The 25,923-nt window shown below is 40.8% G+C and overlaps 1 protein-coding gene across 2 annotated transcripts in view; it reads right to left on the minus strand.

Annotated features, from left to right (window-relative positions):
* Window positions 1-21,424: 21,424 nt before the first annotated feature.
* The window catches only part of mxi1 (max interactor 1, dimerization protein), a 32,706-nt gene continuing 28,207 nt past the window's right edge, over window positions 21,425-25,923 (minus strand). For both annotated transcript variants that reach the window (XM_031289379.2, XM_031289380.2), the window contains exon 6: window positions 21,425-25,715. In XM_031289379.2, the coding sequence (XP_031145239.1) occupies window positions 25,552-25,715 (164 nt within the window). In that variant the 3' untranslated portion in view covers window positions 21,425-25,551. The remainder of the gene's footprint in view (window positions 25,716-25,923) is intronic.

Consider the following 25,923-nt stretch of genomic DNA (forward strand, 5'->3'; position numbering starts at 1 on the left):
TAACACACATTAAGAGAGAGAGAGAGAGAGAGAGAGAGAGAGAGTCTTCAGGCAAAAACACAGAGCAAAGGAAGAAAAAAGAAAGAAAGAAGCATCACACACCAAGAAGATGCTTTAATATATAATCAGTGGTGACTCACACTCTTTTGTCAAAACCCTCGTGCACATACACACGCACAATCACACACACACACACACGCACGCACACACGCACACACACACACACACACACACACACACACACACACACACACACACACACACACACACACACACACACACACACACACACACACAGCTCTGGCTGCCTTTTTCCCTTCTTCTTTTCAAACGGTAGATGAAGGAGGTAAGGCAGTGTGACCCACCAAATTGGCTCTCAGCTCAGCCTCCAAAATCACAACCTGCCTTTGAGCATCACCCCACCTCACTCCAGCACGTCTTCCATTCCCCTCACAAAAACCGCCTATTGAGTCAGGCTTGACTCTGCTTAGTATGCCAGGTGTTGTGTTGTTGTTTTTGGGGGGCAGCGCATCATCTGATTAGCTTCCTGGGTAGGAACAGATAGTCACTGACTATCTAATTTGACTTCTTTCTGTACTTGGCATGCAATTACTTGTTTTAACCAAAGCAAAAGGTGTTTGTAAAACCCTCATGGAAATTGTAAGTTGTGCTATAAATATGGTGATTCTGGTATTCACACTGTATTTTGTTTCAGTCTTACACATGATAAAAAATATATGACCTTTAGCGACATGTTTTGGTTTCAATCAGGTTTCATCGTGGATGTAGTACAGTAAACAATGAAAGTGACTAAACAAGTGAGCCCATTTATTCCAATGAAACACATTACTCAGTATCTATGCAAAAATGTTTCACACGCTAATACATTTGCCTCAGTGTTTATATTTTGCTCATGAATGATATGACAATTTGATCTGGATATAACCCTTGGTGGTTTGCATTTTGATAACTGAAAGAGGTTTTTTGAAAGTGTTATCAGACACAACATAAATGGGAAAAGGCCAAGCTCCGCACAAGCATCTCCTGAAATGTTTCTTTGTAAATTTAAATAATTGTGTTTTCCGGCAATAAAGGTTGTTGTGTTCAAACAGAGCAGAGCAATACCAGGAGGAAGCCTATGTGTTTTTCTAATGTTACCATACATGCTAGTTCAATTCAGCTGAAGAACCTAATACATCTTTCAATGTTGTGTGCGTAGTCTGCTGTCTGTGATGAAATTCGTGAAATTAACAGAATCATGACATAATACTGTTAGATGTGAGACTTTATGAGACTAAATTCCCTTCATTGTATGGTAAGCATTTATTGTAATTATAATACAACTAACAGATGCAATGTCAGACTCTTATCTTCTGTATTACGCCATGGTTTGTTCTAAATCTGTCTAGACAGCCCATGATAGTGCTCCAGCAGGCAAAGGTATACAAGAAGACAAGATACAAAGAAGACTGATGAGAATTCACTTCTTCATTCAAAGCGATTAATATGAAGTAGTGGAGACTTCTTAGAAAACACATCAAGTCTTGTCACAAAGGCTTCATTAAGACATGTGGTGAGGACACTGCAGTGTTCCCAGTGTGATTCACCCCTCCTCATTTCCTGTTGACCATAGTCAAGGAGCCACAAAGCACCAGGCGGACGAAGAGCAGACTGCTGCAGATCTGAGGCAGATAGAGCGGGCAAAAATGTGACTCCCTCATCATCATACACACGTCACCCCGGCGAGTTCTCATTAATGGCCGTGTGTGATATGATAAAGGTGTAAGTCTCACGTCTGATTGGACTGTAGGCTGCTCTACTCATGTTGTTGTTGTTGTTGAGTGAGGCACGACTGGTTGAAGGATGCTTGGCTAGAAGGAAGCATGAAATAACAAAGGAATGTCTGTGATACTCTTTCACACAAATGCAAACCCACACAGCCTCAAACACACACACACACACACACACACACACACACACACACACACACACACACACACACACACACACACACATGTACACACTTTAATTACACAAGCGTAGGCACAAAAATACACCAGCTCTAATTTCACAAAACAGCTACACACTAGCTAATATACACACATGGACACACACACACGTACTGTACATACTAGTCTTGCATTGCCAGACCTATCTCCACAGTGCTGTGGAGGAAGGTCTGGCTAGTCCACACAGCATTCCTGGATAGGAGGATAGGGGGCCTCTGCAAAATAGCCTCGAGAAGGAAGTTGTTTTGGTGGAACATGTGCTTGTAGGGAGGCAAGCTCTGGAATTAAAAGGGCTGTCGAGTGTGTGATGAGAATTTTACTCAAAAAAAGATAAATATAATTTGATTGTCGGTTCTAGCTCTGAGGATGTTTCCTGAATCGACCGGAGTTTAGAATAGCAACACATGAGAGCGGAAGGTGAGGGACATCCGGCCGAAAATGAGGGACATCCGGCAGAACCCTCCGGCGGCACAGGAACAATCCCGTAAATGAAACGTCGTCGATATAAACTATGTACATAACAAACACAACTCATGCACACAGCCACACACTCTTACTCGAGCTCTGTACCTGCCGAACACACAGCAGACACACTAAATTTGAATTCCACTTACACTGTCCTCTACTGTAAGAGGGGGAGAGGTGCTGCTGGTGGTGCGTAGCAATTATCATTCTCATGCTCCAGTATTATAGCCAATACTAGAGGATTAAGGGCGCAGAGGAAGAAGAGTTATTCATTATCCTCCTATGAGCGTCATCTCTATCATCATACCACTCATCTGCTGTACAGATATGTTAATTGAGGGGTTGGAGCTGCGATAAAGCTGAGAAATGCAGACACCTTCACTAACAGGGACTGTGGGAGACGAAAGTGGATGAAAACTAAAGTGCATTCCTCTGTGAAGCAAGCTGACAAGGTGGTTAGGCTCAGAATAAGACCTGCAACAACAGCAGCTCGATCTAATGATGTATGAGGATGCATGTAGGCCAGAATTAAAGGCCTATTTCCCCCAAATTACAAAAACATTATTCAAATCTCCTCATAAATCATGTCTCATACCTCACTTCAGTTCAAAAGCAAGACATAGCTCAAAAATAAATAATAGCTCATAGTTCCAACACACAACAGATGATTGTATATAATATATTATATAATTATTTTTCAGTTGTATCAGAAAAGTGCATGCTTGTTAGTGGCCCATAAAGTTAAAACAAACAGGTCCAGTAGTTTTTTAGTTACATAATGTAGCCCTGGCTGAAAATATTGGTGATTTTATTGCACAATGTATTTTATTGTAATGCTCTATAGATAACGACTTGGGAAAGATGTTATAGATGACACTGTGAGCAAACAGGGGAATGTTTTAAATATATGGGTACATTTTCTGTTTCAGAACTGATAACATTACAATAGAATAAAGCTCACAAAAAAGAAAACAAAATCAGTCTTCCATTAGTTGCCTATGGAGCAGCTCCATAATTTATACTTGGTGACATCGCAAGTCTGAGACTTACTTGTTTGGTTTCTGGCTTTGAGAGAGAGAGAGAGAGAGAGAGAGAGAGAGAGAGAGAGAAAGAGAGAGAGAGAGAGAGTAGCTCATGTATTCTCAATATCAAAAATACTGATTGAACTTTCCTAGGCCATGGAAATAATAACATATTGTAATTCTTAATGTAGGTAGTGTTTCTCTTTAATGAGGCATACATTGTGGATTTCGCATTAATTTAATTTCAGTCAGGAACACTCTCGTCGTAGATTTAACCATTTATTGCAACAAATAGAAATACAGTTATATTTGGCGGTGAAGGCTCTGTTCTAATTATGCTCCCTGGATCAGCCAAGCTGCATGCTAATATGAGACAGGGAGCATGCTGCTGAGACCGCGCTGTACACAAGAGTAGGCCTAATCCAAGACATTAAAGCAATTTCAGACATAGTTATGATGACACCTAAAACCGGGAAGGTAGAGGCTGTGGTGGTGGAGGCAAGCTTTGCCAGCAGCAGCGGTGTGAGGCAGCATTGGAGTAGCAGAGAGGAATAGGGAGACATTTAAATGGACCACCTGATGTGAAAATGGCTGTGATTGGTTGTGACTGGTTGAAATGATAATTCAATTAGTGAGCCTTTGACTTCCGTGTCCTGCATGAACTAACGCAATGCTTAATGAATACATCCAATTACTTGAAAACTATCATATGAATTACCGTTTAAAGGACAGACCTTAGTTGGGAAAAAAAGCACCATTTTAACAAGCTGAAGCCAGTGCATTTTAGTAATAATAAATGCAACTCACAACAATACACAATTCAACAACAATTCAGAACAATGAAGTAGATGTATAAATAACATACATATAAAAACATTAATAATAATAATTTATTTATAATGCATACTACATTATGGACACTGCGTAGGATTTGTTCGTGACTACTTGGTTCTGCTATGGAAACGATGCAGACAAACAGATCCCACCTTACTCCGTCACATGGCCTGGGGCTCGGCGCTCCGCCCTGTCATGTGGTGGTCACGGTAGCCCAGATTAATGCCTGGGAGAAAGAGAAATACTGAGAGAGAGAGAGAGAGAGAGAGAGAGAGAGAGAGAGAGCGAGAGAGAGAGAGAGAGAGAGAGAGAGAGAGAGAGACAGGCTTGTGGGCATGGCTGTGTCTTGTCATACATACCAACAACATGGTGACTCATCAGCCCCGTCCTTCTCTTTTATTAATCATACAGTACCATATTTTCTCAGCTGTATGCTTTATTCCCCTCTGTTTTATCCGTGTCATATGGCTCTTTCTATTTATTGCTCTTTCACCCCCTCACACACACACACACACACACACACACACACACACACACACACACACACACACACACACAGAGTCAGATACCTATAGATGATGTGCCGCTGACGTTCGCCATGATGCGTTCCTGTCTCAGCGCTGACATATTTGCTGTTGTAATGAGACTCCCTGTACCATGAACACAGAGTTACATTCATTAATCTGCTTTCATAAAAAACAAACCAGGTGCAGTACCGGTGAATCAGCCTCAGCGTAACCAGGTGTGAGGCGGCAGGGCTGTTGCTGCCCTAGAAAAAAATATTTGCATGTTCAGTAAAGTCAATGTTTTGGCATTTGAATGAACATCAGGTCATTCAAAAAACTCTCCTCGGTTGAGAATAAACAGGAACAATCAGGTAATTAGCATTAGCAGAAATTAGCCACCGTGTCTGACCCACAGCAGTTAGATTTTTACTTCTATATACTCTCTATGTTCTTTCATCAGGGAATAGAAACTATGTGAGATGATGTATATGACAGAGTGCTGTTCACTCTCCAAACAGGCTTGTGGTTGCACACATCACCTGCCAAGCCCTGAAAGTCTGAGTCAACAACATGAGTGGGGATGATTATCATCTGAGACATCTCCGGGCAGCTGCTGCAACTGGCTCAGTCCCCCTCTGTCTGCCATGCCCTTTCAAACTACAGCACTTTCCTCCGCCTCAGCAGTCCCACTTCTACACACTAAAAGTACGCACACACATACAGAGAAAGACACACAGATAGGAAGTCAGATTTCTGTTATCGTAAAAACCATGAACTGTGTGTTCTAGGATATCCCTAAACCAAGGAGATGGATTGACACACACATTTTTGCCAGGTCTCTCGTGTTAAAGTGAAAATGACTAGTAATATCTACTTAAATAAACCATAAAATAAAGAAAAAGATAGACAAAAAAAATCATAAATCACATAAATATAAGTTGGATGTGATGTCAGTTCTACAATAAAAAAGAATGTTAAATGGACTGAAACACAGATAAAAATGACCAAATGTTTAGGGTAAGGCAATGTATTACTAGCTCATAGCAGTGTTTCACCCTTCTATAAAGTTAGCAATGTTATCGAAATTCACATTACAGCCATGTAAAATATCCAACACATCCTCATACCTAAATTACATTATAGGTCTATTTTCAAAGAATCCTAAAATGACACGTGCAAGGAGGCAGATTAATCATGTGACCATAATCATGTGACCATTACATGTAAAGTAACAGGCACAAAAATGGATTCATTACAAGGATATAATGTGACATCATGGATGTCATTGCGTCAAGGACTAATGTCTGGTTAATTTCAAAATGAGTCTTGTGTTTGTTTTGACCGATCGACTTTTTCACCCAGGAATTGAAATGCCTTAATGGAATGCATCTATAATTATTGTTATTAGTTACACTCATTTGTCAGGTCAAAATGTCCATTGTGAGAAACTTCAACTTCAACTTCAACTTTATTTGTGTCCCCAAAGGGCGATTAGGCGTGCAGCAAGTATAAACACATACAAGACACATACAAGTTCTACACACCGTCTAACTGGAACACAACCGTACGAGGACAAATAAATACCAGTACAAAGTGCATGGATAGCAGCGTCAAAGTAACCTACATAGGGTATGGAAAAGTGCATATCAGCCTACAAAGTTGACACAATATAATCAACAATGACCATCGTCAACAACATCAGCATCTATACATTACATCACCAACCCCTTTTATCAACGTTTCTGACATCCTCAACATATAGTCAACAGACTAGAATATATAACCAACCAAGGAATAAAGAAAGAAAGAAAAGAAAGAGGACGAAATGAGGTAGCCAAGAGATCAAAGAAGACTCCTCCCCTGACCCCTATTTAAGAAAGAAATGGCTGCAGGTATAAAGGAGTCCTTGTACCTGTTACTCCTTACAGATAGACATCTTAGACGGGAGCCAGACGGCAAGGACTGAAATTCAGGGAATAGGCCTATTGTTTCTGCCATGCCTCCTCAACAATATATAAAGGACAAAAATAATCTATGATTAATGGCCTATTATGGCATGCCGTTTAGGAAATTATTATATATTAATGAAGTTTGAATATATTGAATGAATCTTATTCTGAATATATTGAATGAGAGTCTGAATATATTGAATGAACCTTGAATATATTGAATGAAAGTCTGAATATATAGAATGAATGTCTGAATATATTGAATGAATGTCTGAATATATTGAATGAAAGTCTGAATATATTGAATGAAAGTGAATATATTGAATGAATGTCTGAATATATTGAATGAACATCAGAATATATTGAATGAAAGGCGTGTTGACGTTAGCCTGATGAAAGGGAACTTCCTGACCAAAGAGGTTCCTTTCATTCGGTCTTCCACGATGAAAAAGTGAATAAACTTCTTCATTAGATATGGTTACGATGTTTTGGCCCGTACATGCATTTGCTAGTGTGTTTATAATCTCTTCACTTGACTTTCATTCAATATATTTAGACTTTCATTCAATATTTTCAAGGTTCATTCAATATATTCAAACTTTATATATATATAATAATAATTTCCTAAACGGCATGCCATAATATATATATATATATATATATATATAATGGAGCAATACGAAGCGAGGAGACACATTCAAGGATAAGTGAAGCAAGGAGAATGGATCCCTGCGGCCGTCTTCTAAAAGCTGTGCAGTCGTGACCTCTCCAGAGGCTACCAACAGTGACAAGTCACACTGCGTGACGCAGAGATGGAGACAGAGAGACATGGGAAAGAGATGCTTTAAGGAGTAAGGAGAAACAGAGGAGAGGAAGATATCGTGCCAAAGAGAGATGGTGGGGGAAAAGAGGGGAGAAAAAGGAGAGGGGAGAAGAGAGGAGAGTCAAAGAGAATAGATACTAAAAGATGAAGATAAAGTCAACGGTCCTATGTAACGACAGCTTGACAAAAATACCCACAGCTAACCTTGAGAGTTCAACAAGGGGAGTCTGTCAGTGCAATGGAAGTGTGTGTGTCACCTACATGTGTCAGTGGTTGTTATCTATGTAGATGTGTGTGTGTGTGTGTGTGTGTGTGTGTGTGTGTGTGTGTGTGTGTGTGTGTGTGTGTGTGTGTGTGTGTGTTTGTAGAGCAGGACAGCGGAAATAACACATCACCCCATCAGCAAAGTGCTACTTCCCATTTTTGCAACAATCACATCTAAAGAGACGGTGCTCAGCAAAACCAGCAGACAAAGACCTTCCTACTTAACCACGCAGGGATGAGATTCGTCATGGCCGCCCAACTGTCACGCTTCGAGGACAGACAGGAAGGTAGTCAGCGCTGGTTATTAGTCATGTATGAACCTCTTGATTGTGTCCGACTATAACCTGAATGACCCTGACACGCTGCAGTTTTTATTTCGCATTTTTTTGCTTTAGAAGTCACACACACAGGTGGGAATCTCACCAGAAGAAGAAGCTGGTCAAAGATGGGCTTTGGCATATAATAAACAAAATATATACTGTGCAGTATATAAGAGATACACACCCAGATGCTTTTAAACTGCAATGTGCAACTTTTCACCTCGAGTCAGGGGTGTCGGACTGGGGGGGAAAGGGGACTGAGTACCCAGGGCCCTCATGTGAGGATGGCCCAAAAAGATGCTAGAATGAATAGCTGTGGATGTGGGGAGGGACCCATAGATGATGCCTTTCTACAGGGCCCAGAATTTTGTGCTACGCCCCTGCCTCAAGTCCCCTTCCCCACACTGTCAAGCACTCAATGTGTCACGTAAGCTGCAGTATACCCCATCAGAAGTGCTTGTTGTACAGTTTGAATAGCTCTTGAAACCCCCTCCGTCCACACCTTTCTCACTTTGGAATAGGGCGGTCTCTCTCCGACCATTTCTGTAACTTTCCGAAACCGACAATCCCACTTTCCCACCGACCGCATGTTGTAAGGGAGCCAGGGATTAAACTGATCTCTGTAGCTGTATTTTTTTTTTTTTTTATTTGTTACACAACTATTTGTGGCACTTTTTGTCTGTACAACCGAGTGCAACGCTAGATATGTCTTCCAGAAGAGGTGGTCGGAAAATGTGCACCGTTACCTCTATATTTAAATGATAATGATAATGTATTTTCCGTTTCCTTCCGCTTTCTTTGTGTTGGAATTTTAAACTCCGGTGGATATATGAGGACTATTGTTGACTGCTCCTCAGATCTCTGCATGGTAATTTGAGACAGCTAGCTAGACTATCTGTCCAATCTGAGTTTTCTCTCGCACGACTTCACTGCGGCTCCGTGCGGAGCTTAGCACCTAATTGTGATTGGTTTAAAGAAATACCAATTAACCAGAGCACATTTTTCTCCCATTCCAGAATGCTGGGGACTAGCCAGGCCCTCCTCCGCTCCGCAGCGTGTGGATGGTCTGGCAAACAAGACTACCTAACCTTAACCACTTAACCACACTTCTATGTGTCGTTCTGGAGGACACGGACAAGCAACATACATTTTGTTGTTTAATTTGGAGAACTTTGGGTCCCTTAAGGACAGTTGCCCAGTTTGCCCAGTTGGCAATCCAGCTCTGCCTCCAACAGCATCACTTTTTCTACAGCAAATTGAGAAACATCTCTAAAACACAATGTAGCTACAGATACAGGCCCAGTTACAGACACAGAGTAAAAGTGCTCCTGACTCATTATTGTTATTTAATGCTAAAGCTTCCTACTGTACCTTTAATTTTCTTGTTGAAATTCAACATCACAAAAATGGTGAACCCAGATAACGTCAAACAGACAACTTCTAACATGAAAAGCTACAAATTGTACAAAGATTATTTGATTTTCTTTATGTTTTTCACTTAGTATAAACATCCATCCTTTCCTTTCCATTCCTCCTTTCAGAAGCAGAACATATACTAAACACTTTAAACAGAGAGAGTGTTGGGTTGTCCCTGTGATGCACAGTGCAGTAATCTATTATGCCATATCATGTCTTATAGATGTCGTGAGACCTTGTTGCATGTCATCCCCCTGCTCTCCACCCATGTTTCCTGTCACCCTACACTGTAATCTGTCAAATGCAGGCGTAAAAAATTTTTATTTCCCAGTGCTTTAGCATATCTAACGTAATTAAAGTGTCTTCACAATGTTTGTAGGTGAAAACCTTCTGAGCGGAAATGCAGTAAAAGCCCATCTCTATTAAAATGTCAAAATAAGAAGGATACAAGCATTCACTTGGAGCTGATAAAGACAGACTCAATGTCAGAAAGTGATGTATGATCATTTCTGCTGGGATATTAAATTGGTGACTGATTGAATTATCTCCACCAGCCACAAACCCCGGTTAAATAAGGTTCATATGGGTTTCCACTGATAACATGGAAGCAGCTGTCACTTCTAGTTTTCCATGTATGTTTTCAAGGCTTGCCTACCAGTGTTTTGAATCACCAAAAAAGGGGCGTCAAAATACCACGATTGCCACGTGTTTGACACAAAGCAACACAGAAGATTAAGTAAAAAACAATGCAGAAATGTTCATTTTTGTCCCCTCAATTGAATTTGTTTCGATTTAGCAGGCATGAAAGTAATGAAGCACTTACAGAACTAACATTCCTGGGACTGGTGATTCTGTGGTCATAATAAAGGAGAATACTCATCTACTGTTTCTTTATTGAAAGTGCAAATATACTTAATATCCTATCTTCCTGAATGAGACAGGAAACACAATTTGCATGTGTTTGATTTATATGCTCCAGCATATTCTACAGCTGTCCTTCAAAATGTAACAACGGCCCCACCTGTCTCCTCAGGCTTCCCCACATGCTGCTATACAGGTAATGTGGGAGTGTAAATGGGATATAGAGACCAGTTGTTGTGTTATGAAGCTGCTCCACACTTCCTCAACCACTTGAATGGATGCTCACAATACTGTAATCACATTTATTTAAAGTTACTATATGTAACTTTTAAATCCGAAACTGTGTAATTATTCATCTGATGATCATAAATGACCTGTAACAGCAAACGAGACTAACAGTGAAAAGAACACTATTTTTATATAGTTTTTATTAGTGCCTCTGCCTGGGTCCGACGGTGCTACAGAGCACACATTCTGACGGGTCACAGATTTCTTTATATAGGCCTAATTGTATTTTAATTTTATTTTAAAGGTTATCTGTTGTAGTTATGGCTGATACTGGGGCAGGGCCATCACAGGAAAGAAGGAAATTAAACGAAGAACAACTAAAAGCTAAAAGGGAAAGTGAAAGACAAGTGCCCGTTTTTTATTTATTTTCAGTCCGTGTTTGTGTTGGCCTACTATTTTCTTTTCCCTTGTCCCCCTGTACTTGTGTAAAGCGTCCTTGGGTTTCATGAAATGCGCTATATAAGTTGTTACTACGTTCGTTGCTACAACAATCTCTTAATGCTTTGGCTCGTGACACAGTGACAGTGATAACGTTACCCGGTTTAGCTCACGATACATCCAAAGTAGGCTCAGTTACCGTATGCAACACTTAAAAATGCAACGATGCATCTGTAACTTATTCTCTTATTGTAAATGAATGATTTTCTGTCTGAGCAAAATACTCATCGCAACTACATGACCTCCCGGTAACGCTAACTCAGTAATACACAGTGTGAAATAAAGCACTGTAAAGAAAAGACCTTTACGACAGCAAGTGTGGTAAAAACACTACCGCTTTTGTCCAAAGCGACCGCTAGAAACAACACAAACTGAAAGTTACATATAGCCACTTTAAGAAATACATTGAACACATTTCTGTACAGTAACAAGATGTTTGTCCAAGCTACACAAAACAGAAATCTCGAAAACAGAATCTCAAAATGGATTTCTGGGATTCCAAATGACCCCAAAGCCCGCAGCAACTACACATCTATAACAATTTCCGTCCCTGGCTGAAAATGGCATAATTGACCTTATTGACTTCTGAGCCACTGTGGAGAAATCTTTTCAAAGACCCTTTTCCGTGTCAAAGCTTCTTCTCATCCTGCAGGATGTGCTACTTGAATGCAACTGGCAAAGAAGCTGCTAACGAGAAACCTCGCCGGAAACCTTTGTCTGGGTGACTCACAAGTCACAACGAGTCCAATCTCCATCCAGGCTTTTGATTTTGTGTTCAAGGACTGAAACGGCTGGACTACGTGAGGTGAGGGGAGGGACCTACATGCCTGCTGGGTCTCCCCATCCTGACAGCATGACTAACCCCACAGCAGAGAGACAGAGATTGATAGAGAGAGAAAGAGAGAGAGAGAGAGAGAGAGAGAGAAAGTTGTTACGACTGGGTGCCCTGGTCAGGTTATGACGTCGACCGGCCTCCAAACCAGCCCTTCTCCCAGCAAATACAATTACTTTCAGTGTCGGTCACACTGATAAACAAAGACACACCGCTGTACACACACCTGCCTCCTCATTTCAGAATTACAACACAGCTCAGGTCTTGACTACGTACTGCCTGTCACCTCAGAGATGTGAAATGTGTTGTGCTGTGAGGCCCCCCCCCTCCCCGCCTCCCTCGTCCATCAGCAGTCAAGGACAATTGTGGGGAATTGCTTTCCTCCTCTGATAAGGGCACTGTGATGTCAGAAGCCCAGTCGCTGTGGGGACGATGACTCATGCGCATCACTGGAGAAAAGCCCCACTGGCTCTGCTTCATTTTACCCCCTCATATTCCCTCATGGACTCCCACTCATGCACAGTAATTGGTTGGATGGGTTGGCTTCTCTGCAAGGGAAGTGGAGAGAGTTGAAAAACAACAACAACTAAAATGTGGAGATGAATTCCTGAGTATGAGTCATATACAGGGAGTTAATGCCTGTGACATTCCTTATAAGAGCCAGCCAACAGACACTCTGTCTCATTACAATCCAGGAAACCAAAAGCATGCCAGAAACATTTTAATTAGGCAGCATAGCAATTCAGTTGTTAATGAAGAGCAGTGACTAAGGATCTTCATCCGCCAGTGGATTTGGGTGCTCTAATTCAAGCGCAGCCAATCCAAAGCACTTTGTGCAAAAAGCTACCTCAGTATTTTTCCGTCCACAGTGGCCAAAAAACAAATTTCCAGGCCATCCAAAGGACAAGGACTATGGGTGTTGATGGAGCAAGAGGTGACCTTGACTGAAGTGCAACCCGCTGGGAAATATAAGCTTTCCAAAAAACACCCTTCTATTTTAACTTACAAACTAATGCATGGTGCAAAAATCTATTTGCTTCATGTTCACATAGACGGTTTAACCCTAACTCACAGCCCAGTTTCTGACTGATTCTCAGGGTCTATCTGACCTATCATCAACAGCAGCTTATTGCTTTCACCTGGTGTCTCGGGTGTAATAAGTCTCTGATTGGATAGCTAGGTTCCACTACAAAGTGTCACTGAAACACCCTTATGGAGTCGGTAATATCTGATTGAAGTGCAGCACAAACTGACTGAATTGTGATGGTGTTTTTGTCCTGGCTGAGAGCCCTATGTGTGAAAAACAAGACCGTTCATACAACAAAGCCATACTGCACATGAAAACATTTAAAACACGTAACTTTAGTTGCTAATGCAGTGCTCAGATCAGTGAAAAGACAGCAGGGAAACAGCAATTAGAAATGACATTTCTAGGAGCTGATGGCAAGATAAGCAAAACAATTCAAGCATAATTAGTTATTGATTGTCAGCCTAGAAGGGTGTTTAAAAAAAGTTGCCTTCTTTTTTCACATTTCTCCAATTTACTGACAACCCCTGAACACAAAAAAGTTGCGTTATGATGTAGCTGCTTTTTTTTCTTACAGTTTGCAATTAGGAGTGGGCTCTCTCGCCATAAAAAAGGTGTCAATTAAAGGAGAACTCCTGGCAATTTTTACGTTAATCTTGATCGCTATAAGTGTGTGAGTACTGTCGATAACAAAAAAAACGAGCCGAATCGGTGCTAGCAACATGGAGCTGCTGCAGCTAATGCCGAGAGCTCCCACTTAGCTAAAACGGCATGATCATAACCACTACAGTGCTCAATTACCTATTTTTGAGGGGGAAATAAACTTTTTTTTTCACTGCGAAAGCATGAACTGTCCTCTGGAGGACATCCACCAGACCAGCGGGCGCCCGTGGACTGTTGTCGGCCGCGGCAGGCGGGGAAGGCGGGGAGGAAGTAGAAGGATGCAGGTCGGGCCTGCTAGCCCGGCTAACGCAACTAATACACAGTTCGCCACTGCCGAGACTCCTATATTCACCAACGCCAGATGGATCGCACACAAAATGGATATATATGCTACAAATACACACAGAACTGCTGCTTGATGATTATTACCTAAGCCTGGCTGAACACACTCACTCATCCCAGACGGCAGCTAGCAGCTAACAGGGAGAGTGAATTTAAACAATGTCTGAGTTGAAAACGCACCTTGTTGTCATGTAAGGGCCCTGTTCATATTGCACAGCGATTTAATTGTATTTTGTGTCTGTTAAAGAGGCACAAAGGCACATTTTATGATATGCCCTTTATGATATGTGGGAGCTCTCAGCATTAGCTGCAACAGCTCCGTGTTGCTACCACCGATTCGGATAGTTTTTTTTGCTATCAACAGTACTCACATACTTATAGTGATCAAGATTAACGTAAAAATTGCCCGGAGTTCTCCTTTAACTTTCTGAGGAAACAAGCATCAGAGTGACAGTAGTGATTAGTGTTTCCTCAGAAGGGTTTGTGTGGGTTTTCTTCCTCTGATGAATGATGAAATTCAGTAGGGGCTCACTGGTATTCCATTCAGAGCAGTTGCATAACACAAACCACTGGGTTTCTTTTGAAAATGAAGAAACCAATGCTATTGTGTACATTTAACTCAAATAGATGAAAAGTGACATATATAATATAAACATAAGAGTGACACGACACTGTCATTAACACATGACACTGTCATGACACATGAACCCTAACCCTAACTTTAATCCTAACCCTAACCATAACTTGTCATGACAAAAACCGAATGACACTCAGTATTGGGGAGTAAACGAATACATGTACTGGCGTTACGTATTCAGAATACAAATTATGAGTAACTGTATTCCATTACAGTTACAATTTAAATTGTTGGTATTTAGAATACAGTTACATAGTTGAAATCAATGGATTACATGACGATACTTCTCTGTTTCACGAGTTTATTCACTCTCGCAACTCCATGCATTTCCCAGAAGCCCTAATATGAAAATGAAAAAAATGAGCTATTTGTGTGATCACTGATAGAGGCAGTGTTGCCAAGTCCGCTTATTATAAGCGACTTTGGGCTTGTTTTTCTGTAAAGTCGCTTACAAATATTGGTAGTCGCGGGTCGCGTTTTTTTGGGCTTGTTTCTAAAGTGTAGTTGCTTATTTGGGCTTGTTCATCAGAGGCAGAGCAGGGCAGTCGGTTTTTTCTGTTTAGGAAAATGTCAGTGAGTGATGAGAAAGATAATGGTGGTGTTATTCTTCATATATATGAGGCTAAAGTGGTAAGAGTCTTAAGAAAAATGTTTTAGACCAAGCCTCATCCTCACCTGTTTAAATGGTTTTGACTGGAATTGTTTTTAAACCAGTTTAGTTTATTTAAGTCTTTTCTAACTCACTCATTTGTTTATCAGAGCGGGAGCCACTTTATTGCTGCACACTAAGATTGTTAATAATTGCTCCTGTTTCTGGGTTATAGTTATTTAAAAATGGGATCTTCTGCCGTCCCTGCAATAATAAATAACGAATTTGTGAGTTCAGGATGATATTCATTTGTGTGTGCAAATTTTAATTAGGCTATCAGAGGTTTACTGTGTATATAATGTACTTGATACATCAGTCTATATTTGATATCCCATCAGTTTTCTAATGTTAAATAATGTTAAAAGGTGGTTTAACTAACTCTTGTGATCATTGTCCTGAAGCTCAGGGGTTGAGAAAAATAAATAAACTACCATGTGTACAGTTTTGCAAAACTGCGCACAGTTTACCAATCTGTCCACATGGATGTAAATTAACAATCTGTACCCACAGTTTAAAATCCGTCCCCACGGATTGTAAAACCCTGCACACAGTTTATTTATTTTTCTCTTCCTGGAACCTAGGGGGGCTCCGTAGAAAAAGTCGCTTGTTTTGGACTTGTTTTCACAGGCCTGGTTGCTTATTTGTCTCGCAAGATCTGGCAACACTGGATAGAGGTAGCTAGAGATGGAGCCAGAACCGGCACAACAGAGCCAGGGCAGGAATGCGTTTCTATCTTGGAAATTCAAACAACATTTCACATTAAAGAAAGAGAAGGGAGAACAAAATATAACTGTGCAGTGCAACCTCTGCTTGCCAGCAACCAACCTCCTTTCAGCACCAAATTACTCCACCTCCAACCTGAAGAAGCATCCTAAATCTTCATCTTAATCTTTTTTTTTTTAATTAGCCAAGTGTAGTCATCTGCTGTAGTTTTACTGGTCACCTTGCTATTTTATAGTTGATGTGCGACTTTACATTCTCCTATGTGCTGATTTACTAGCCCCAGAGCCGTTGAAAGACTGACTAACCCCATTTGACATGCTAGCTAACGTTAGCTAAAATTAGCTCGTGGTAACTTAGACTGCGGTTAGATTTTTGTAGTATGCAGTTCGGGACTAAAAATACAAAAATCTATCAGCTTGTTTAGGTACACATTCAGCCAGTTGGAACAGAAGAACATTCCTACACTTATAAAATGCAATTCAATGTGGAAGTAATCCAAGTATTCAGATTGAGTAACGTAACGGAATACGTTATAAATTACATTTTTGGGCATGTATTCTGTATTCTGTAAAGGAATAGGTTTTGAAAGTATCCTTCCCAACACTGCACTTACTAAAAGAAGCGTTATGTCACAAACGTTTATGACTTGTTTATAATGTTTATGACATGTTCATGACAGTGTCATGTCATGATCTTATTAGATACCTTCAAGTAAAGTGTATCCGAAGATTCCGTCAATAATCCTCTGATGCTGGGCGCCTGGCTAGCTCACCTGGTAGAGCAAGCACGCACACAGAGGTTTACTCCTCGACGCAGCGGCCGCAGTTTCGACTTCGCCCTGGTGCATGTCACCCCCCCCCTCTCCACTTTCATGTCTATAGCTGTCCTAAAATATGCCCAAAAATAATCTGTAACAATCCTCTGATGTCTGATTTTCTTTGTAGCTCTGATTGGAAAACACAAACGGACATTGTTTATCATCAAAGTATTTGCACCTTGCTGTTTTATCATACTGTGATGTCTCTAACACAGACTCTTTGACGTGGGAGTCACAGTTCACTCAGGATGTTCAGCCATGAGATTCACGGTGCTTTTGTGCAGCCTAGTGGTGCAATAACATGTAGCCAACTCTTCATAATGTTCAGATAGTCAGACTCAGTCCTGCAGAGGCTGCGTGCATCTTATTTTCTGTATTAAACATAGTTAAACTTGGTAATAATTCATTTATTATAGAGCAGTGTTAAGCATCACGTGGGTAAAACTTGCAGTTACGTTAACACTTTTTTAGAATCTGCATTTTTGCTATGTTTAGACGGAAACGATCTGAAGAGAAAACGCAAAAGTGGCGTTGCGTTCTCAATTTTTATTCCGCGTTTAGACGAGCGTCCTGGGGGGGAAATCTGCGTGCATATGGTGACGCAAAAGTGTGTGAAATTCGATGTAGTATGCACACCAGGCGGCTAGGTGGTAGTGTCCGCGCGCCTGCGTAGAACCTTCCTTCTACTTCTCTCCCTCTCCTCTCCCTAGTAGCGCGAAACCAAAACATGGCGAAGCGAACAACAAAAGCTGCCAATTTGTCTGGACAGACAAGGAGGTAGAGTTATTGCTCCAAACAATGCACACACACGGCACACACAGACAGACACGCGGTACACACACACACACACACACACACACACACACACACACACACACACACACACACACACACACACACACACACGCACACACGACACACACACGTTTTTATCCTTTAGGGAATGCGACGGTGGAGCGTTTTTAAGATTTCCACTCTGGAGGGTGGTTTCACTTTTTTGCGTTTTTAAGCCCCAAGTACGCCGTCACTGTCTAAACGAAAGGCACATCTGATAAAATATTTGTATGCAACCGCGAGCATATTCATGTAAACTGGGCCTTATATGGCAGCCAGAGTGTTCAAATGTCACTGTACTGTATATTTTGCTTTTTGCTCATGGTTTTCTTTATAATTATTTGTGAAATTTTTCTAATTTCTAATTTATACTTCTTATTGATCCCCAGTGGGGAAATTACAATTTTTACACTCTGTTGTTATTACACACTACACACAGGCCTGACATTACTTGCTCAAGAGCACCTTGGCAGTGCCCAGGAGGTATACTGGCACCTCCCCAGTCCACACTCTGTACTTTGGTCCGTATGGGGACTTGAACCAGCGACCCTCCAATTCCCAACCCAACTCCCATACCCCTTTTTTTCTAATTCTTTTTTTTATTTTTATTTTTTTATATTTTAATATGTTATGTTTATTCATGTTCTGCAGCATGAGGTGCAATGCAAGGCAAGTCCCTAACTTCAGGTAACTCAGCTCAATCTAACTCAAATATACAGTAAATCAAATCACTATGAGATTCATGAGACCATTATGAATGAAGTCATTGCGTATACAATCATTCGCTCAAATTTAATGCCAGGTTCAAACTGATTTGTTTCTGTTCAACACTGACATTGGAAACATTATTTTAGTGACATATGAGAAGAAAATCTGCAGTGTGAACAGCGTGTTAGATTCCTTCTTTCCAGCTTGTGCTAAAAAATAGCAAAAACTCAGTGAACTCCTAGTTGCGATAAAACAACACAGATGGTGGTCTCTCTAAAATATGTATGTGACTGAGGGTTGATTGAAATCTTTGGGACCACCTGCTAGGCTTGGGAGAATTACTGTGACAAGAAACATCATTGACGAGGTGGCTCAATGCAGCACTGTCAGTGTACAGACAAGCCTAGCCGATTTCTGTCAGTGTGCTGATATGAAACAAACACAGTCAGTTAGTGGAGTAATAACAAGCCAGTGTGGTATTGATCATTTCCAGGCCTCTTGTGCCCCCTAGTGGCTCGTACTGTGTTGTGTTATAGTAATGTGGTTTGGAATAGTGATGTCATCCTTAAAAGAGATAAATATATTTTGCAATAGCATTGGAAAATATTAGAAATTGCTGCAGCTGACTAGTTCTATATGCTGGATTTATTCATTACATTATGCCATTATTAGATATACTTTTATTCCTATCTCTAACTGTGTGTTCTGATCATGCTATATCCTTTTTTTTCTCCTTTTTTTGTAATAAAAGTTGAAGAGTTCAGCTGTCAGTTGATGGTAGGCTAAGCAACAGGAACCACTGACTGTTTTTGTCCTCTAGGTGGCAACATCTCCCTCAATATGACACTGAGGTAACCCAGCCAGGATGTAGCCTGTTGTCACTGCCTCCCACAGTCACTGCACTGTCCACAAAATGGCTTTATCATAATGCTCTCTCTGAAAATAAGAGTGGAACAGCTTTGGAGAGGGCAGAAAAGACATGCTGTCTGTCCAAAAAACTCCACATGAACATTAGTTTAATACAAAATCTTTCCCTTTACATTTAAACCCATGAAGTCTGTGTGCAATGTGAAATCCCCAAACTAAACACACACATAAATATGACATAATAACTGCTATAAAAAAAAAAAAACATTTAGCTTTGTCAGCATAAAATACATAGCCTGGTATTTTATTTCATATTAAAGCGTAACTCTCGCCAAAATGCAACCTAGGGTCTTTTTGTGAATGTAACCGAGTCAAACTTTCGTTTAAAAGCTTATTTAGGACGGAAGCACCACTTTTAAGATGTACCGTATTTTTATTTTTCGGTCAAATGGCCTTTTGAATGGGAGTGCTAGGGGCACTTTTATGCTACCCTCAAAATAGCTATTTTTAAAACACTAAGAAGGCTTGACACAACATGAAACTTTGCTCGAAGTATCACCAGGGGCTCTACACCTTAACTACACCGGTGCACAAGGGATATACTAAATCTGTGGCTACTTGTTTTGATATCGACTCGTTTTGACTGCCGAGGTGGTAGCGGCCGGAAACAACAAGAGCTACGGTGAGTTGTTCAAAGCCTCTCTTTTTAGTAAACTCTGGGTACACAATCAATGTTCTCAATGCTCGAGTTCATGTGTTGAGCCCCTGGTGATACTTCAAACAAAGTTTCATGTTGTGTCGAGCCTTCTTAGTGTTTTAAAAATAGCTATTTTGAGGCTAGCATAAAAGTGCTCCTAGCACTCCCATTCAAAAGGCTATTTGACCGAAAAACGAAAATACGGTAAATCTTAAAAGTGGCACTTCTGTCCTAAATATGCTTTTAAACGAAAGTTTGACTCGGGTACATTCACAAAAAGACCCTAGGTTGCATTTTGGATAGAGTTACGCTTTAACTATGACACCACTGCATGATTGATAATGATACTGTAATGTATTTCAGCATTCAATTTATAAAACCATACAAAATTTGAGTTGGACCTTTCGCACAGAGACCGTATTTTTCTGCTTTTTATAATGAGACATGCACTTCTATTTTCATGTTTCACACACACACACACACACACACTGAAACAATGTGTCAACATATCCTTGTTTCCAGTTTGTGACATTTTTTTCTCTCCATTAAAGTCAACACAGACAGACACAGCCAGTGTTCGTCAGTGTTGATTCATCGGTGACAGTTGATGTGGAACTGTAATCTACCCCAGATTATTTGTAGTTACATTGAGTTCATAATGACACTGAGGGAGCAACGTCTTCATTATCACTGCGTCTCTCACCGCAGTGTAACACGGTGGTTTTGTACAACTTGGGAGGTCGAACCTCTTAACCATTTTTCACAAGCTGTGATCACTTGAGAGGAATACTACATGTGGTGGATGCTCATGTGGTCAGTTAAAGAGAGAAAAAAAACTGTAAGTCTCCCCACAAGACTGCTTTGATCACACACACACATGAGATCTTCGACGGATTTATGGCATGTGCGAACTGCTGGAGGCAGTCAACACTATTTCAACTCATGTGACACCTGAAAATAGAAGTGGAAAATCCTTTAAAGCAGGATTGAGATCTTTGACAAACTCAATGTCCACTGACTAGCTTTTTTCATCTCACAAACACATTGCTTCTCGTGTTGTTTGATTTGAATAATATTTACAGCACTATGGAGGTAAAACTATGTAGAATTTAATGAGGAAAAATGCAATTATCAGAAGAAAAGCACATCTCTGAGTAGAAAACATCTTTTTCTTTCCCATAATCATCCTCAATGTTGGGTATGGTAAGTTATGACAGATAGATTCTTGCACATTATAGGGAGTAAAAAAGTGACAACATGACAGCTGATATAAAGAAGCCTGATTTTACAAGTGATTTTTGAATGAAGGATGTTTAGCAGCGTGAGGCATAATTTCCCCCCTGGGGATAAATAAAGTATCTCTTCTTTCTTCATTGCTTTACAGTATATTCAACATTGACATATTGCATGGTTTAAAGAGGCCAGTTCAGTCATTCAGGTTTGAAAATCTTGGTGTTTTTATTTTAAGTATTGCATCTTCAACGTACATGGCTAGAATCATCATCAGACTGCATGTTTTACAAAGGATGGCCACAGGTTCAGAACAACAGGACGACTCCCTACGTGGGACTGCTCGTTTGGGTGAGCTGACTCGCCCTCAAGGGCCTGCTTGCTCAAAGCTGGACACCAGAATGAAGTGTGGTTTACAAAAGACACTGCAACTTCCACTTCGTCATGGCTGACACACTTTTGGCCAAGCTGCAAAACTGGAACTAAACGCTCCTGGACCACAGTCAGGATCGCATGTCTAAACCTAAGTCTTCAACACAGAGGTAAAAATATAGCTTTGTGATCAACAGCTTATGAAGATATGCTATTGTTTTGAATCTGCAGCATAGCCAGAAACTCTTTGTCAGACCTCCCAACTAACCTGGGTTGATCCAGGTCCAGTCTGCACTGAACTGACAGTTGAGCTCAGTAAACTTTCCGTGCAAGATTATAACTGCAAATTATGTGACAGAGCCTTCACTAGTTATTATATGTGACACTGGATATATATATATATATATATATATATATATATATATATTTTTTTTACGACAAATATTTTCCAGAAGTCTGATATTTACTGAGTAGCAGATGGCAATCAGCCCAACTGAGATCAGTGCAGACTAGTCATGGACCAGCTGCCTCTCTAAAGCTTAGCCTTAGTAAGAACATGGAGCACACACACTCACACACTCTCCCTCTCTCTCACACACACGCATGCACGCACACACACACACACACACACACACACACACACACACACACACGAGAGGACAGACCTGTCTTCAGTAAAATCTGTTCTTATAGTTTGTTTTATCCCGTCTGGGAATACAAGATCAGAGTAGTTTGCCACACGAGACAATACAATGAGTGTCAGACAGTTCTCACACATTTCAGCGATAAACAACAAAACCCAACACTATCAGAATTGTCCCAATGTAGTAAAAATATATTGTACTCCGAGCAGGTTAAAACACTACTAGGATGCGATCCAGATCTGCACACATAGTGGAGTTCATTTGTCGTCAAACATGGAACCTTTTTTCGGTCAGCAGTGTAGGTTCATAAAACCAACATATGAAGACGAAAACAAAACAAAAAAACAAAGAGTTGAAGTTAATAACTTAAACAGGGGAAGAATAAATGTAAACTGTCCCTCAGAGAGAGAGACATTAAGAGAGAGGACACTGAGGTGTTCTGAGGTGGTTTTGGCATTTTTTTTTTTATTATAATCAAGCACCAGAAGTGGTGACTTTCTGATTCAGTGCCAAGTCTAACAACCTCAACATAGCTCCGCAAAAAGCTTACATGTCAAACTCGACACCTTAAAGATGTCCTTAAGAGAAACCAAAGGATTTGTTCTTTTTTTTTCTTGAACTCCTCAGTCAGAGGCATTTAATTGCAAATGTAAGACACATTTTGTCAACTAAAACACATGTCTAATAGAGACTACAATCCTCCTAATAGAGGAAAGTGGAGTTTTAGACCCCTTTTATTGTGTAGTAGCCGGCGCAATATTTGCCAGTAAAGTCTTGGCTATCGATACAAGCCTTGTGCAGAGATGACCCCCCCCTCAGCACAGACCCAAAAACAACAAGACAGTAGAATGTATAAACAACATGGCGGATGTTTCCCCTTGTATCAGAGGGCTGGGTATGAAGAGTAGCCATTTTGTCTGATCTATCAGGTTGTTTTAGGTCTGCATTTCTTTCCAGACTAGACCTATGTTGTTGGGGGGGGCAGTCAGCTCTGGACAAGGCTGGTGACTCTAAACAGGCGAGGCTCAGCACTAGGAGCAGCTTAGGGGCCAATTACATTTCAAGTGTCCATTTAATAAAACATCAGAAAAAAAGAAAACAAAATAGCTACATTTCTTATTAATCCCCCCCCCCCAAAAAAAAACCATACCATAAAATACATAGCTCTTAAAATAAGGAATGAGGAATAAGCATCAAAAAGAGGAGTAAAATAAGACAGAACCAAAATAAGTTAACTTTTTTTCCCCATTGCTTGTGTTCTTTCAGGGATTGAGAAATAAATATTTAAAAAAGGGAGGTGTTTTTTTTTTTTCTTCTTTCACATACAAAAGGATTCATGTCAGCTCCATGAAAGGGAAATACAGTGGGGGGGGGGGGGGTGTGGGGATGGGGAATACAGAGAACTGTGGTTGAAGTGCAATTCTTAATGCCAGTGGAGTTGGGACGGCGGACATTGACATCATGCAACCCGTTTTCGTCTCCCTACACTTCAGGCTTTTCCTCCACAGATCACTCGCCCACCAGTGGAATGCCATATACAGATTTTCACCCCTCCAATTCATGAACATTATAAACAAGAGAAAAGAAAAAATCTAATAAATAAAAAAGAGTGCCACACAAACTCAGCATTCTCCAAAAGAAGTCATGCTGGGTCGCTTTTCCGCAACTGGATGGGAAGTTGTTCTGTCGTTGTCGTTTTTTTATCACTTTGAAGAGTAACTTTTCTTTTCCTTCTCAGGGCAGCAACAGAATGAGTAACTTTTAAAAGTTTCCATCAGCAAATTGAACAAAGTAATAGTGTCCGTGCCACATCCACTGCCACTCTGAAGAGAATAAAATCTTTCAAAAAATGGAATTTAAAATGCACAATTAACAGGTCAAACAGCAACAGATGCAATAGTTCTATCCATGAGCTCTAACTTATTTTAATATTTTTTTAGCTCCTTTTTAAGGTTTCATTTATTAAGCCATTTGTATGTACAAACAAATAAAAATAAATTTGCTTTTTGGACGGTCACACAGTCTTTAGGGGAGATGAGAAATAAAAACGGGAAGGAGTTCAAACTGACGAGACAAAAAGGACTACAAGAGTTATTGCTTGTTACTGCTGGAAAGAGGATGCACATCTATTCCAAAGTTTGTCGTTGTTTGGACTTTTTCCTTGTTGCGGTTGTTTTTTTTTAACTTCTTGGTTTGTGCCGTTTCTATGGACAGCTCTAAAGTAGGCAAGTGCAGGATAGCTTGTCATAGCTGCTTGTTGAGGGGACAGAAACCAAATCAAAACACACACCAACACACACACACACACACACACACACACACAAGTTGCAATTGTCACTCTTTGAAAATGCACTGAGCACCCACATTCGACAGGAATGTTGTTTTTTTTCCTCCATTTTTTTGGTTGTTTTCCTCCGTGCTTGGTTGGAAACAATTACTGCAGACACACTTTTGTTTTGCTTTAAAAGCTTAGTGGTGGTGGATCTGATCTGCTTCCCCGTTTGTTTGTTTCACAATAGCACCAGTTTGAGTGTCCGAGCTTCTGCGGTGTTGAGCAGAGGTAATCATAAAAACATAAGACAAGGATTAAATTCAGAGCTGAAGGGACATTTATCAGAGCTAAGCTGTGTTGATATGGCAAAGTTCACCCACGGTATTGATTATAGTCCAGACAAGATGTGCTCCCGTTTATCCAGGCCGAACACCAGAACGTTAAGGATGCACAGGACCAGCTCAACACACACACACACACACACACACACACACACACACACAGGAGACAGAAATTAACAGAAACTAAATCATTTCATTATCATACAAATCTGAGTGCATTTTGGATCAAGTTAGGGGTTATGTTTCTTTAAAAAATTCAGAATTTTCCCAGAAAGAATTAATATCAATCACTCATTTCAATTGCGTGGGTTTAAAAATCAAGATGATGTGTATTTTTAATATCATCCAATTCTCTGATCTCCCTTTAAAAGAAGATTAAAATCACATCACTGTGTTTGGTTCCCCCTGGGGTCCGTGTGGCTCAAAGTTCAGAAGGGAGGAAAAAGAGGCTCTCGGTGGATTTCCTCCAACAGTGGCTTCAGCAGCGCAAGGATGAGGAGGGTCAACTAAAGGCTTAGGAGCCTGCGGGGGGGGGGGGGCGCTGCTGAGAGGCATGAAGAACGGAAACGCTGTTCGCTGGGGGCATGGCCGTCGTCGGAGGCGACTGGGTGTATGTACGTAGGCATGGCTGGATGGAGAAACGCAAGGGAGGGCAGGTGGGTTTGGCTGGGAGGTGGTGGTGGCGGTAGTGGTGTGGGGCTCTAGGAGGAGAAGGCAAGTTTGACACTGCAGGAGGAGTAGCCCTCGTCGCTGGCCATGCTCTGCAAGCTGCTGTGGTCGTCCAGGTCGCTGGTGCTGGCTGTGCTCACACTGTCCAGCTCTCCATGGGAGAACTCTGTGCTTTCCACGTCCACCTCGATCTCCTCTGCAGCCGAGGATGGAGAGAAACGAAAAGGGATACTCTTTAGTGGAAAGTACATTAGCGTCAGGATAACGGGGTTGCTTTAAGGATAAAGGCTGGCCGTATTTAGTATTTTTCAAGAGTCAAACAAATACAACAAAAAGACCAAAACCAACAATGAGTATAACATGCTACACTATTTATATCACTATACGGCAGTCGTCCATGTGAA

The sequence above is a fragment of the Sander lucioperca genome, chromosome 4 (assembly GCF_008315115.2).
Source record: "Sander lucioperca isolate FBNREF2018 chromosome 4, SLUC_FBN_1.2, whole genome shotgun sequence".
Lineage (NCBI taxonomy): Eukaryota > Metazoa > Chordata > Actinopteri > Perciformes > Percidae > Sander > Sander lucioperca.